Source organism: Typopeltis vanoorti, chromosome 21, assembly GCF_054136105.1.
Source record: "Typopeltis vanoorti isolate ZY-2024b chromosome 21, IOZ_Tvanoo_1.0, whole genome shotgun sequence".
In the NCBI taxonomy this organism is placed as follows: domain Eukaryota; kingdom Metazoa; phylum Arthropoda; class Arachnida; order Uropygi; family Thelyphonidae; genus Typopeltis; species Typopeltis vanoorti.
In genome coordinates this window covers 80184498-80201891 of record NC_143569.1, presented here as the reverse complement: position 1 = coordinate 80201891, position 17394 = coordinate 80184498, and the positions used below count along the sequence as shown (strand labels likewise).

General features: G+C 35.5%; 1 protein-coding gene across 2 annotated transcripts in view; it reads right to left on the bottom strand.

Annotated features, from left to right (window-relative positions):
* Dus1 (Dihydrouridine synthase 1) overlaps nt 1-6501 on the bottom strand; it is a 156148-nt gene extending 149647 nt beyond the window's left edge. For both annotated transcript variants that reach the window (XM_090411023.1, XM_090411024.1), the window contains exon 1: nt 6066-6501. In XM_090411023.1, coding sequence (XP_090267149.1) covers nt 6066-6305 — 240 coding nt within the window. In that variant the 5' untranslated portion in view covers nt 6306-6501. The remainder of the gene's footprint in view (nt 1-6065) is intronic.
* Nucleotides 6502-17394: the final 10893 nt, after the last annotated feature.

Below are 17394 nucleotides of genomic sequence, written 5' to 3'. Positions count from 1 at the left end.
CGGGTGCCCTCTACTGGGCAAGGCAACGTTGGCAATGGTGAAATGTGAAAGTGGAGTCGTGTCACTTTGCTGTTTCTGCAACTTAGTATTCTCCTTTGGCTGGGTGCATCCAGAAACTGCATTAAGGTGATAAAGGCAACCTGGCAATCATTATTATTATTATTATAAAGACAATTATTTTAAAAAAAAAAAAAATATATATATATATATATATACACACAGTAAAAACCTCGAAGTTACGCGGTAGGTGGGACCAACAAAAAGCGCGTAAGTCAAATTTGCATAACTCAGGGTATAATTTTGCATGTAATTTATATATACAAACACAATTGGGACCATAGGTTTACAAAAACACCTATATTTTTTAAGAAATATAATCATAATTGTAGTTTTTCGTACATAAAAAAAAGAAAGTTATTTCGATGTTGATGGTTTCACAAAATCTACTAGCTTCGTCTGACGACATAATGTCTTTTTCTTGTCATGCAAAATTTCTTCATAGCAAGCTAATGATTTTTTTATTCCTTGCCTTGTGGCTACAATTCATTCCTCGTTAGAATCTATGTACTCCAAAATCTGCAAACCTTTCTTTTATGATTGTTCTTACTGTGGATTCCTGTAGATCGAACTTCTTTGCTAGCTCACAAATTTTCATTCCGCCTTCAAAATCCTAAATAATGTTGAGTTTTGTTTCCAAAGTCAAATGTTTTTCTTTTCTTGCTAGCTGTAGAAGAATTGGACGCTTCTTTTGGATGACATTATTATTTTTTATGTGATTTTTATCAAGAACATAACATTGAACAATCACAAGGTTTATAGACTATAAAAATCGTGTATGAATGGAGACCGCGCGAAACATGTCAGTGCTTGTTCACAGCATGTGCGACACTGGCGAATGTGGCCAGCGCCTGAAAGATACGACTAGTGGTGAGGCGTGAAGTGGGAAGGGAATACATACATATAAGAAACTGCGTAACTCCGGATTCACGTAAGTTGGAGTATGACTGTGTATATATATATATATATATATAATATTGGTTTTATTATTTTTCGATACATTGACGGTCTTGATTTACCTTGCTACGTTTTATTTCACTTGCAACTGTCACAATACAACGTGTTACTGGTGAGATTTAATTTTATTATATTTTCGAATTCTTGTCATTTATTATTTTGAATAATCACTTAGTTATTTTTATTTTCTTTTTATATAATGTATTTATATAACGTGTTAAATAAAATATATTGTTTAGGGTGCTTTTCAATATGGCTATGAAGGGAAAAAACTAAGAAAAACAACAGATAGCATTGTGACTTTAAAACTGAATGGACTGAATATTTCGCGTTTATCTCAAACTCAGATGGCCTTCCAACCTGTCTTATTTGCCAAGAAAAACTGGCACACAACAAAAAGTCAAATTTGGAGAGACGCTTCACCACAAAACATGCCACATTTGCCAGAAAATATCCTGTCGGTGACGAGAAAGAGAGCAGTTGAAGAACTTCAGAAAAATGTTGAAAAATCAAGTTCTGCATTTAATTATTGGAGAGAGTCTGCCAATGATGTTAATATTGCAAGCTTCGTAGTAAGTCAGGAGATCGCTAAGAGAGGAGAACCATTCACAGATGGTGAATACATAAAATGTTGTTTTGTTAATGCATCTGAAGAACTTTTTCAGGATTTCAAAAACAAAGCAGAAATTTTAAATAAAACTAAAAATATACCGTTATCTGCCAAAACAGTAGCAGATAGGACAATTATAATGTCCTCAAATGTGACCAACCAACAAGTTGAAGATGTTAAATTAGCTTCAACTTTATCAATTGTGGTAGATGAGTCTTGCGACATCAAGGACACAGCCCAAGTTTCCCTTTTTGTGCAGTATATATCATCTGAGGGTCCGAGAGAAGAACTTCTGGGATTATTGCCACTCAAGGCCCAAACATGTGGAGAGGATATAGCAAATGGCGTCCTTGAATGCATGGAAAAAAAATCAAGCAAGGGGACTTAACCATAGAATTTAAAGAGTTGCTAAGTGAAATGGAGAGCGAGTATTCAGATCTTCTCCAGTACAACAGGATTCAGTGGCTTTCCAGAGGCGAAATGTTAAAGCGTTTTGCATCTTGCATAAATGAAATCAAACTATTCCTCAACAACAAGGATGTTCAATATCCAGAATTAACAGAAGATAAGGGATTGCAAAAATTGTACTTTATGGTGGACGTTACATTACAACTGAATCAGCTCAATCATAAATTACAAGACAACTGAAATACTGCTTTTTCAATGCTAGAGGAAGTTATCCGTTTGAAAAGAAATTGATTCTGTTCGCTGAAGATTTACAGAGGAGAACTTTAGTTCATTTCCCAAACTTGTCTCAATATCGCCGAGAAAACAATGCCCCCATTAACAAAGATTCAAGGCAGCAGTTTTAAACATGAGAGAATCTTTTCTTCAAAGGTTTCAGGAATTCAGAAATAATAAAGTGACCCTAGCTTTTATTACAAATCCTCTCAATGCCAATGTGAATGAATTAAATTTTTCTCCGTTTGATATTAACACGGCTAATTTTGAAATACGATTGCTGGACTTGACAAGCAGAGACTTATGGCGCTCCAAATTTGTACGTCTTGGTACTGAAATAGAAGAACTGGAAAAAGAAAAATGCAGTCTGATTTCATAGCGCAAGCAGACTGCTATAAGAGAACTACAGAAGGCAGACTCAATGATTTTCAATACTTGGAATAGTCTTCCAGACTCATATCATGAGTTGAAAAAATTTGCTCTCAGTATCTTCGGATCTACATATTTATGTGAGCAATCGTTTTCTAACATGAATTTTATTAAATGTAAATTGAGGAGCCAAATTACTGACTTGGAATCGTGCCTTAAATTAAAAACAACTAGTCACAAACCAGACATACAGAAACTTTGTAAGGAAATGCAAGCTCATTGCTCACACTGATTAAAATCAATGAGAGCAATTTTTTGTGATTTTTTCTTCATTTAATAAAGATATAATTAATATTATAACTTGTTATATATTACTATAAATTTACTATAATATTACTTTAAATTTTCCTTATTTGTAAAAATATATTTATGGCTCTCAAATAATTTTTAAATTGTTGTGAGGGTCAGGCTTGGCTCTTTCTTCTCAAAAGTTTGCCGACCCCTGTGCTAGGTCATCAACAACAAATTCTTCGTGTTCTACATTTTTCTATCTTCTTCTTCTTCAACTTTTGCTTCTAGCTTTAATAAGATCTTCATTTGTGAATTCTTCTTCTTTCAGTTTACATCAAATGCTCTACATCTTCACTGACAATTGCCAACTTGCTGGCTAGATGAAGTAACCTCTCATAAGGCTTTGTCTAATCCTGTGAAGGTGCAAATAAATATTTTCAGTAGATTCTTCCAAACACCATTCATATACTCTGTTGTTACCTCACTCAATGCTGTACAATGCAAGATGTTTTATTCCTTTCATAAGTCTCTTAAGAGTTTCTCCACCCTTGGCAGAAACGATCTGAGAAAAAGTATTTCAATAGGTTGTAGGCGTGCAGTGGTATTCAGTGAACGTTGTAAATCATATACATCGTAAGGTGAGGACTCAATGTATGTGTGTATCCCAAGAAAATTATATAACATCAGTTTTGATTTTGGTTTATGCCAATAAAAATGCAATTTAGTTAGCTAAACTTCAAATGCTAGCCCATCCTCATATACTAACAGGATGTACTACGAGAAGATGTTATCCAGCATTGATACTTAATGCTGGATAACTGGGAGGATAATCCCTCCCCCCCATATGAAATAGACAACAGAATTAGCAAATCTAGTAGTAGACTAAAGAAACTTATATGGAAGAAGAGTAAAATCAGTCAAAACACTAAACTAATTGTATATAAAATAGTGTTCAAGGCAATTTTAACTTATGGATCTGAGAGTTGGATTAGACATAAAACACTTGATCAAAAATGGGAGAGCACAGATAAAAGAGTTCTGAGAAAGATTAGGAGACTGAACGGATATAGTAGTATCATATTAAAAATAATAATATTAAGAAAGAACTTGATGTTAGCATTCAGGAATGTGCCTGCAGAACTAATCTCAGGTGGTATAGTCACTTAAACAGAATGGGACAGGAAAATTAAATTAGACAAGTGCTTTTTTTTTTTTTTTTTGCCAAGGTAATGTGAAAAAAAGACCCAGAGGAAGATCAAGGCTTCGGTGAATTGATAAAGTAAAATGTGTCTTAGAAAACAGAAATATAAGAGCCGATAATACAGTCTGACTGAATAATAGATTAGTTTGGAGGAAAACTGTTGATAAGAAGTTAATAATGAACTAATTTTTTCGTGTAGTACTATTGTAATAGTCTCCCCCCCCCCCCCAATGAGGGTACATATCAGAAATACGATTATGAAAATTATATACTGCTATTATTGCTCAATAATTCTGCCTCACAGATAACTTCCATTACTTACTTCAATAACATTGATTATAAGGAAAACAATGAATGGTATACAGCGAAGAATAAGATAACATCAAGACTATGTTATGTTGATGATAAGGAAAAATCTGGATGCAGAGCTTTTCAACAAGCAGTAGTAGTCGTTTGGAATATTGGCCAAAGCAACTAAGGCTAAGAGGCCTGTGTATTATGTATTACATCTGTTATTTGCATTTATTATTCTGGCTCTGAGTTGCCTGTTTTGTGGGAACAAAAACTTGAATTTCCAAAAGGGAAACCTTTCAAAACCTAACATCATCCTTTGTAAAAGGTGGTTGGTGAGTAAAGGATAAGATTTTTTGGAGATAATTAATTACCAACATTTAAAGCAAGGTTTGAGAAGCATCATGATGGTTTGCATAATGTTACATGATGATTTTGGTTTACGCCAATAAAAATGCAATTTAGTTAGCTAAACTTCAAATGCTAGCCCATCCTCATTCATTCAGTATCAAGGCAGATACTAACATGTTGACATTCATCATCACTAAATGCCTGTAGTGATGATGAATGCCAACATCCTGGATTAATTGGGTGAGGCAAGACTTAAAGATGGCCATTGGGATAAATATGGACCCATTATGGCAAGTTCTACAATCCCATGAAACTTTTGTTATGATTTGTTAGACCTGTCAAGAAGCAGTTCCAAGTTTTTTGGAACCTTTTTTTGGCTAATGAGCCATTTGTGTGAAAATGGCATTCAATCAAATAATTTGGATAAATAATCACAAGTATGGCTCTAGGAATTGTACAGCACAGAGGCTGAAATTGGCTTCATGGAAAATATGGAGAGGTAAATGTAATAAGGAAATGTGCAATCACTTCCATATTTATTTTTACACAGGGATTAGGGTAGGCATTTAGAGGTAAATACAAGTAGAAAGTAGTTAATTATTTTCAATTTTTTACAAGGGCATAAGGATAGGCATTCAGAAGTAACTACTTAATCAATTTCTAATTTCACGGAAATTAGTTCCCTGCAATTAGAAAATATGCATTAAAAATATAGAAATGTATGCTCCAGGTTTTCTATGAAACTGAGCAGCAAATTTATATTTCTACACTCCTTCCAACGGATTTCATGGCCAGTGCATATCTAAAAGAGTGCAGTTTTTAAAAGTATGGAATTTACACATCTTTTCTTTATTTGCACGTTTTGGTTTTTAAATGATCAAAAAACATCAAGAATTTCGTCATTTTACTGTCAATTTTGGAAAGAGCTGTGCTCTTTACTATAAGCCATATAGTAAATATATAGAATGATAGAAAGGGTGATATTTCTGTTTGATTACATGCTTACGTTTTTCTTGAGAAAAATAGAAAACAGATTTAAACCATCCTCTAATTCTGTTCATTAAAGACATGACTTAATCTATGACAAGTCGCATAGGACTTGCGAAGCGCAGGGCGACGACCTGCATACTTCTGGATAATGCTACATCTTATATAAAACCGAGCGACAATTTCGCTCCTGACATAGGACACATCATTTTCATGATTACATTATAGTGTCTGCATCAACCATTACATTATAAGCTGAAAAGGTTTCACCTGGACAATCAAGGGATGATCTTCTTCGCAAGATGTTAGGTTTTCTCTTCTATACCGGGCATCTTTAACAAATACAGATGCATGCAACATAGGAGTATAACACAGATGAGCTCCATACCGACGGCTGAGAAGTCTCCATGCTAATTCACTCTGGTCAACCATTGGTGCCACCACAAAGCGTGCGCTATTCAGTTTCATTTTCCAAAATTCATAACACGTCGATGATGCTAAGGGTGCCATTTTTGCTTTCTTCTGTACAAGAGATACAAATTAAAACTAAAATATTCTCAAAACAATTAAACCTTTAGAAAACTTTGCTTTACACTTAACACAATTCCTAACAAAATTCGCAAGTCGAATAAACGTTGCACAATGCCCTCTTTGGATAAAAAACAAATTGACATATAGCTAAAACATAATTAACAAAGAAAGCAGTCTAACTTCCTCCACCTTGTTATCATTGAAACAATTTCGAGGAAGTTTAGTACATATCGTTATCATTTTATACAAAATTATTATTATTATTATTATTATACTCGATTAAAGAAACGATTGGTATGCGGCAAAGAAGGACGGAGAAGGAGAAAGAGCGAATGGTAAAACCATAAAAGTAGGAGAAAAGAGATAGTACAGTGTATTGATTTGGATTCGGTGATAAGAGGTATACTTAATGAGAAAATGAAGAAAGCATAAAGCAGGCGCAAAAATAAAGGATGTTACTGGAAAATAAAATAAGGAACAAAGAGAATATATCTGAAGAAACTATGGATGTTAATGCAAAATAGAATCAACTGAAAAACTTGATATATGAAACAGCTGCTGAAGAGATAGGTTTTGTGGAAGGGAAAAGAATTAAAAAGCCATGGATTACAAATAAGAAAAATGGAAGAAAGAAGAAGATGGAAAAATGTAAACACTGAAGAGGGAAGAAGAAAATACAAAGTATTAAATAAGGAACTGAGAAGAGAAACTGATAAAGCAAGAGAGGAATGGTTGAAAACAGAATGTAAAGAAATTGAAGAAATGGAAAAAAGGGGGTGATATGATAAAATGTTTAAATAAGCAAAAGAAATTACAAATATTTAAAAAAAAAACATAAGAAATCTGCCATTAGAAGATAAGCAAGGAAAATTGATTTATGATATTGAAATACAGGGTGAAAGATGGAAGGAATACATCTAAGGACTTTATGCAAAAAATGGAAGACCAACAAAAATTGAATTGGAATAGCAAAATGAAATCTCAACAGAAAAAACAGGTCCTGAAATACTAAAGAGAGAAGTAGAAACAGCAATTAAGGAATTAAAAAGTGGAAAGATAGAAGGAGTGGATAGAATACCTAGTGAAATCCTAAAACGACTGGAGAACAAAGGTATAACAGAAACATGGAAACTCTGCAACCTCATTTACAAAACAAAAGTATGGCCTAAAGATTTCACAGAGAGTATTCTTATACCAATTGAAAAGAAAAGCAATCCTGCTAAGTGCAGTGACTACAAAACTATAAGCATACTCTCACATGCCTCCAAAGTACTGCTAAGAATATTAAATCAATGATTGGCTAATAGAGTGGAGTATTTTCTGGGGGATGATCAATTTGGATTTAGAAAAGACAGAGGAACCATAGAAGCAATTGGAGTAATGAGGACCATATGCGAAAGGGATATAGAAGTAAATAAAGAAGTTTATATTTGTTTCATTGACCTTGAAAAAGCATTTGATATGGTGAAATGGGAAAATCTGACGGAAATATTACCCAAAATAGGTTTAGATTCGAGAGACTGAAGGTTAATAGCTGAATTATATATGAACCAAACGGCCATAATAAAGACAAAAGTAGAAAAACTAAAAAATGTGTGATTGGTAGAGGTGTAAGACAGGGATGCTGCCTGTCACTGACGCTCTTCAATAGGTTTGCAGAAGAAATGATAAAAGAAGCATTTTATGAAGAGGAAAGAGGAATCACTATTGGAGGAAGAACAATACAAAATATTAGATTTGCAGATGATCAAGCAATATTAGCTAATACCGAAGATGAACTACAGCACGTAATGCAAAAATTTGAAAATATATGCAAGAAATATGGTATGAAAATTAATGCAAAGAAAACAAAAGTGATGAGAGTCTCCAGGAAACCAGTAAGTATCAAGGGATGATGAATGGAGAAAGTGTAGAGCAAGTGAGACAATACAAATACCTTGGTAGTATAATACAAGAACATGGAAAATGTGACATGGAAATAAAAGAAAGATTTAACAAAGGAAAATATGCCTTTTATAGCAAGAAAACTTTGTTTATTAATAAAATGAATAAAAATCTAAAGCAAAGGCTTATTAAGTGCAATATTTGGAGTATGACTTTATATGGGTCAGAAACATGGACAATTAGGAAGAAAGAAGCTAAAATATTGGAGGAATTTGAAATGTGGTTATGGAGAAGAATGGATAAAATAAAATGGACTGAAAAAATCACCAATGAAAAAGTATTACAAGGAGTTGAAGAAGAAAGGAATTTACTAAAGACCATAATAATAAGAAGAAAGCATAACTGGATAGGACATGTATTAAAAGGGGACAGCCTACTGAAAAGAATGATAGAAGCGAAAATTGAAGGAAAGCGACCAAGAGGTAGAAGACGACTAACGATGCTTGATGATATAATGGGAACAAGCAGATATTAGGAAATGAAGGAGGAAGCAGGAGACAGATGAAATTGCGGGAAGAGAATCTGCTGAGTTATACCATTGGACCTGTCAAGAGACAGAACACTAATGATGATGATGATTGAAGCTATAAGTATGTAGAAGAAAGAAGCAAACATGTTAATTACATAGGCAAGTGGATACTAGATTCATCATCATTATTATTTTTTGTTACAATTTAATTAAGTTAAAAGTTGCAAGTTAATTGTTTTGGCAGGCACAAATGATTTGAAAGGTGAGAAATATGCCATGAGAGATGACATGGAAGAGTTGTTAGAAGAAACAACAATCAAGAGTAAGATAGCAAAGATTGTGAGTCAACTCCCTCGATATGATAAGACAGACTGCCAGTAAGTCAATGAGAAGAAGAATGGGATGTAAGAACCGGTATATGCCTTTCGGATTGCACTTTAATGGTTTGGAGTTAGCCGGTTTGCGAAAGTGTTGTTCAGTGAGAGTTTTGAAATGCAAAAAAAGTGAACTTAGAGATATTATGGAGGAAGCAATCAAGTATGTGTCTAGCCAACCATTGGACAAATCAGTGTGACTGCAGGAATGACTGTGTGGAAATAGCGTTTCTGAGATAGATAAGTATAAGTGTAGAAATGATTACAAACAGCTAGTAGAGCATCCCAAGTTTCCTATCTGAATGGCCAGGTAATGACATTGCGTAAGGGAAACAGTGGGTCCAAAGGGAAGTTGAAATGCATTTACAAATGTCCGAAGTATCAAAACTCAAAGCGAAAATACTTGGCATTAGTCAGCTCAACATGGCCAAAAATTACTGGCATCATTGAGAACTGATTATCAGAGAATTGTCTAGTTACATGGATAGAAGGTAATGGACATTGTATTTTCAGACAACAGACAGGTAATCAATGAGGAAGAGGGATATGACTAATGATGCTAAAGAAATTCAACCCCAAAAATAGAAGATAAAGATTGTATGATGATGGTCTGAAAAGTTAGCAGCCTCGACCACAGACGGCAACACTATCGGCAACATTTTTTTTCCTAAATTGGTACATCTGTTATAAGCATCCATGTGAAATTGCAAGTTATTCATATCAAGTAGTTTGTTTTATACGGCTGTCTGAAGCAAAAGTGTTGTTTGTATCCCTTGAAATGGATAAAATTGAGTATCGTGTGGTTATAAAATTCTTTGTAAAAGAAAGTTTAACGCCAAAAGAAATGGGCTACCGAGTTTAAACGTGGCTGTACTAGCGTTGAAGATGACCCACGTGAAGGACATCCAAAAAGTGTAACAACACCAGAAATCATTGATCAAGTGCACGATATGATATTGGATGACCGGCGAGTCAAAGTGCTTGAAACTGCTGAGGCTATAGGTATTTCAAAAGAACGTGTACAATATATTTTGCATGAAGAATTGCAAATAAAAAAGCTTTCAGCAAGATGGGTGCCACGCTTGCTCACAGCAAATCAAAAACGCACTCACATGAAAATCTCTGAATAGTGCTTGGAGCGTTTTAACAAGAATAAAACTGATTTTGTGCATCGATTTATTACTATGGGTGAGACATAGATTCACCATTGCACACCAGAATCCAAACAACAGTCAAAACAGTGGAAAGAAACCGGTTGCTCAGCGCCAAAAAGTCAAAATCGGTTCCATCAACAGGAAAGGTCATGGCACCAGTGTTTTGGGATGCTAAAGGCATTTTGTTTATTAATTATCTCGAAAAGGGAAAAACAATAACCGGGGGGAATATTATTCCGGTCTTTTCACTAGACGAAATAATGCGTGAAAAAAGACCCAGTTTGCAGAAGAAAAAAAAGCATCTTTTACCAGGACAATGCACCTGCCCACAGAGGTGTTTTGGCAATAGGAAAATTAAGGGATCAAAAAAAAAATCAACTAACGCCTTTTTATTCCCATATACGGGGAATAGGCGAGGCCATTTAGCCCTAACTTTTGGAGACTGAGTGGGCAGTTCAATCTCCACTGGTACCAATCAGAGATAGATGGCCCAAGGCATTTCACTAATTAAGCGGTACACAATGAAGAGAGACGGCTCAAATGTGCCGCCATCTCGTGGTCCCTAACCCTAACACAATATATTTAATGTCTGAAATAATGTGGGTTCTACGGTTGATTTTCTTGAGTTTACGGGACAAAAAACCCGAGTTTCCGGGAGGAAAAACCTGCTTTCCCGTGCCAGAGATCGACTAACTCAGGAACCGGTCGAAAAAAGGATTAGAAAAATTTCCTCTAGTCGCCGACTAGACTCGAAACCAAGTCTTCCTTCGTGTGGCCAAGCGCCGTGGAGTCAAACCACATCCACTGAGCTACACAGGCTCTAAGGGATCTGCACTATGAATTGTTGGAACATCCACCCTATTCCCCAGATTTGGCTCCCTCTGACTTCTATCTCTTTTCCCAAAACTAAAACTCTTCCTCGCTGGTCAGCGTTTTTCTTCGAATCAAGAGGTGATTGCAGCTGTAGAGCGGTATTTTGCAGATCTTACTGAGAACCAGTACAGGGACGGGATAATGTAGCTAGAGCATAGCTGGAATAAATGTATTAGACTTAAGGAAGATTATGTTGAGAAATAAAAATAATTTTGAAATTATAAATTCGTTTTTTCATTGTTAGGCCGAGATCGTTTCAGACCACCCTCGTAAATCTGCTGGAAATGGTTCATTTGAGGCTACCTGGAGTGAGATAAGGTAAATAGAACAAAGAATATTGTTGGTTGCTGCTATAGACCTGAGCATACAGAAGAAGATATTGACGATATGCATCAGCATATTAGCACGATTATAGGTCGAGGAATTATCATGGGCGACATTGTTATGGTGATATAGATTGGAAGAAAAAAACACCACATAGCAAAATAAAAATTGAATTTATACAATTATTTAGGAATAATCACCTGAAACAGCACTCTATGGCAGGGTACAGAGGTTTGAAAGTGTTGGATCTGGTACTAGCATCAGATGATCTATCTATAACTACAAAAGTAAACTCTACCACCGATCAAGGAAAACGCTTATGCAGTTTTTTCCTGGGAAGGTTGCTCAACACATGGAAATTTCGATCAAGAAAGGATTAATGCGGAACTACAAAGGTGACTATTAACGATTATAAAGAAAAACTTAGCAGGCAACTTGGAGCAGTGCCATGGCATAAGAAACTATATGGAATGATTGTCATTAGCGCATAGTGTATCGGATTGTTTGAGTCGAGCAGTATCAGACTGTATACCCAGTGTTAGGAGGATTAACCGAGTATGGAATAAGTGGATGAGTTACAATATAAAGCAGGAGCTGAAATAAGGAAACTATTGTTGAAACAAAAATAATAACTAGTATGGTAAAGAAGGCTAAACCAGATTTTGAGAGAAAATTAGCTAAACAGGCCAAAGTAAAACCAAAATAGTTTTTTTTTTGCTACGTTGCAAGTAAGAAAAATAATGATTATGGATAGGTAGCTTTTCACAGTGCTGATGACAAGAAAGTCACAGAAGCGGAAGAAACAGTTGTGTTACCAAGTGATCAATTTGCAAGGGTATATCATCTAGGGGGTTACTTAGCAATTACTCAGCTAACAAAGACTGGTGTGAGCATTGAGGTAGATTAACTGGAGGTGCTCAATATATTGAATAATATCAATGCGAATACAGTATTGAACCTGGCCATGCAAGTGAGCTGACAGTGGCGCTGACGAAATTTTTAAATCTAAGTCTAGCAAGGTTTCAAGGGAGTGGAAAGAAGATAATATGGTTACATTACATAAAGGTAGCTCTGAGACAGAAGTAGAAAATTATTGTTCTATTGATACTTAACTGGGAAAAAACATAATATGAATGGAACAACATCAGTTGATATTACGAATAATGAACCTATTAAAGTACTGGGAATCTTGGTTCAAAGTAAAATTCAGTAATGGGTTGGATATGAATATGATACTTTAAAAGGGAAACATGGCTTTCTGAAAGGTAGGCCCTTCCTCAGTTATTTATTCACATTTTATAATAAGGTGAGAGCAGAAATGGATAAAGGAAATGACTACACCATGATACTGCTGGACTTTGAAAAGCATTTCACAGAAAGCCACATGAAAATTATTACAGAAGTTGAATCAAATATGAATGTTTATGAGGCTGGGGCTTGGATAGTGGTGGCTAATAGACAGACATCAGAGGGCTGTATGTGATGCAGTGGAATCAAGGAATTATAACACAGCAGAAGATTTGAAAGTGATATCCAGAAAAGGACAATCAGATATACAAGGGTGGTCTGAAATATTCTCGACTTCGACCATAGATGGAAACACTATCAGCAAGATTTTTTTCTAAGTTGATACATCTGTCATAAGCATCCATGTGAAATTGCAAGACTTACTATCAAGTAGTTTTTTTATACAGCTGTCTGAAGCAAACATACATTAGAGAGTGGTGTATGGCGAAGTGGAATCATGACAGGTGATGGTGACCATCGGAAAGCCCCAGGACCCAGTAGTAGGACCACTACTAATTAATTTGTACATTAATGATATAGCAGAGGCTTTAAAAGGAAACTAAGGAGGGCAGTAGTTGATCAAGGTGATGTAGATATCTTACAGGATGATTTAAAAAAAAATTCAGTTTGGTTAAAAGACAATGGTTGTCAATTTAGTGCTACAAAATGTGAGGTAATGCACTTCGGGATGAAAATATTACACAGGGAATTTACAAGGCTAGGGAACTGCAGGTGATGGTGGATAGAGATTTGAAATTCAGAGGACATATTGCAAGAGTCGACAAAATAGCTAGAGGATTAGTTGGAAGAATACGTTGACAAGTAAAGATAGTGAGGTTATTATCCCTCTTTATACGGCTATGATTCGGCCACATATTAACTATTGTGCACAGATTTGGTAACCAGCATTTCTTGGGAATCAGGAGGTGGTGGAGTGGATTCATACACGAATGAACAAGCTGGTGACTGGTATCGGAATAAGAGGAACACTACATACCTGGTTCAGGAACTATCGCTCAAACAGAACACAAGTAACAAAAATAAGCACACATTACACCTGGAGTGTACAAACAAAACACGTTGTCCAACAAGTTGCCATATTATCACCTACTCTATTCAACATACGCATTAATGATGTTCATAACCTGGCCACATGAAGTCAAATATATCAGTATGCAGATTTTATTTTTATTTAGTGTATGATTTACAGGTCTCAGGATATTACTTACATATTACATAAAACAGCATAAAACAATTGTAAAAATCAGATTAAAAGGGGGTACAATAGGTTGAAATGATTAAACATTAAAAAAATTAAGAAACAGAGTTTAATCCTTAAATCCCGGATGCACTCCAACGATTCTGGCGTCAGTTTAAAATAGTTCTCTTTAGCCCTAGAACGAGTAGATAGGACACTCAAACACACTGTGTTCGATAGTCTGAATCCCGCTTTCGCATGCACAGTTTGGAGTATCGGACCAGTTCCATTTATGCAAGAGATGTTTACATTAACCGTGTGCTGTTCTGGTCCGATTTAAAGTGGTCCATACATGTCTAGGGAGATCAAAGCCCTCTAGACGACATGTTGTATTTGAAATGGGAATTTGAAGATTGGAGGTTTGTTGAAGCCAATACTCTCCCCATGATTCGTATAGGTCAAAGTTCGGGTCGTTCATTTGTATTGCACTCCTTCAGGCATGGCACCTGTATTTCAGTCTTTCTGAGATATGGAAGGAAATCTCTTGGTGGATAGACAAGGAACTGTTTTCCGTTATTTTTGACTATAATTTACTTAAGGATTGGATCCTGCAAAGCCAGGGAGTGATTATATTATCGGAGTTGGGAGCGAGTAACCAGGAGTAGATCTTAGAGTACCAGGGATTATCCTCATAGTTTGATTCAGCTGGACATCGACTAAAGAAGAATGTGCGCTGCTCAGCCATACAGGAGCACAATATTCTGCTATAGAATAAACCAAAGACAGTGCGGTAGTACGCAGTGTGTTGGTATCAGTATACCAAGAAGTACCGGCAGGTTTATGCATTATATTATTAAAAGTTTTTAATTTTTCAGCGATTTTCCTAGATGATATTTAAATGTCAAACGTCTGTCTAGGGCGACTCCTAGGTATTTTGGATGATTGTTAAATTTCAACTGTTCATTTTTGAAGTAAACGTGTGGGATATAATTAGCCTGGATATTACTTAAATGAAAGGATGCGACTTCAGTTTGTTCAGTTTGGGTTGTAATCGACATCGGCTAAAATATTTATCAAGTACAGCCAGATCTTCAATTAACACGTTTTCAGCTTTTTGAAATATAGGATGTTGAGTTGCAATGGTAGTATCATCAGCATACATGAATCTCCGTAATGTTGTCAATGTGATATCACTAATATATGTTAGAAAGCAATGGGGCAAGAACTGAACCCTGAGGTAGGTCAATTTTAATCTTAAAGAATTTACTTTTGCATTTATTGAGGGATAATTGTATCCATCTGTCTGCTAATATTTGATTAAGCAAGTTAGCTAGTTTTGGTGATGGGACAGTTTCTGAGAATTTTAAAATGAGACCTTCTTGCCACTCTGTGTCATCGGCAGCAGAGAAGTCCACGAATACCACTATTGTTTTCAATTGTTTTTCAAAGCCGCTCTCTATGAAGGTTTTCAAGGCCAGTACTTGATCACAACAGCTTCTGTCAGGTTTAAAGCTACCCTGTTTCTGAGGAGTTCTATTATGTATACTTGGAGAAATTCTCTTGTATATCATTCTTTCCAAAATTTTCAGGCAAATGCTTAGCAAGGCAGATGAGACCATGCAACTAGCAGTCCACATAGACATTAATACAGCTCTTTCCAAAACACAAGCCCTAAATTAAATAATAACTTACCTCTACAAACGTTAGTTGTAATCAACAGCACCAAGACGCAGATATTAATTAAACATAGTCCGAAAATCATGTGCCCGCACCACTATCGCTACACTGCCACACATACCGCTACATAAATAACAAAAATAACAGCCCATGTCCCAAAATCACACCTGTAACACACGCAAAATACTTTTACCTTTAGATAGATTGCCACCTTTAATGGACAAAACATGTAGAACACCTACATAATAAACTCCGCATCATCATTATCACAGCGAATCTCTTCCAAGTAAAAGACATGATCCCATCTAACGTAAAAGAAACTATATATCAGGGTATTTGCGAATCACTACTCAGGGTGGGATAACAGTCTACGCCATCGGTTCTCAACCGGTGGTACGTGTACACTCGGGGTTACGTGCTGGGCCGTTCAGGGTTACACGAAAAATAATCAGTAATGGTGGAAAAACAAGTAAACTAAACAAAATGAAAAACGTTAATTTTGGAGCAATAAATGTCAGTATTTAAAAACAGCTATTTTAAAAACAAGGGGTACCATTTATAGAAATGGGTTTGAAAGGGTACACAAGTGGAAAAAGGTTAGGAACCACTGGTCTACGCAAACACATCCAACAGCCATGTAACGAAATTAGAAGCATTACATAGGAAAATAGGAAAATTGTTTCAACAGTGATTTGGGGTCATTCATACAACAGCCAATATCCGAAACGCTTATGGCGATACACATAATCCTGAGCATTAAAAATCTGAAACAGTACGTAATCTTACTAAGGAGTTACTTCAACAACACCTCTCATAACAACAGAGATACTTATCGCATTACATGACTCACAACAACTCTTTACATCCCAAGCCCTTCAACAACTCATACGGTTCTTCTGTGAGATCACATCTCTTACCCACTTTACTCAACAACTTACCATGAAATTTAAAACACATAGAAAATTACAAACATTAAAACATGAACTGTGAAGCTATACCAACAGAGTTAATATAACATTAACACCTATAAAACTTCACAACACACAAGCATCCAATGCGTCTACATTCCACCCATAAAAAGTTCCAAACAACATATATAGTTTATGCTAATCCCACTATTTTCATAAAACCTAATCTAAGCTTCATAGTATTTGGGATTAGCATGCCTTAAAAAAAAACTAATTCTCATAATCTCCATCATCAGAGTTATTAATTTTGATATTATTCACTTAGCAACCGAACACTGAACTCTTCGGATAGATTGTAAATGTATTAACCACATAACTGTAAATAGCCTGAATGGTATTAAAAATCTCTCTGTGAAATGTATATTTATAAAAAAAATGAATACATTCAGAATCGTACACTTAATCCCTGTAAAGACGAAATAATGTTACCTCATCTTAGTTGTATTTAAAACAAACAATATATGCATGTATGCAAAATATTATAAACCTCCATGGAGTCAAAGACTTATTGTGGGAGGTCCACTGTAATACACATAGTTTGTCATACCGCGCCGTAAATACGATCACTGTCTCAGTGGCGTATCTAAAACTTTTGCTGCCCGGGGCGGTCATTGAGTTTGCCGCCCCTCTCACACACTAAAAATACTATAAAACATCAAAACGACGTATAGGGAAATAAATTAAAACACTATGTTTATTTTTGAAGTAAAACTTTAACCTCAACATTCTAAAATATTATTTTTCTTGCTTTTCTGTTAGAAAAATCGTTGATGACAATGGCGACGACTATTTCATAGTAA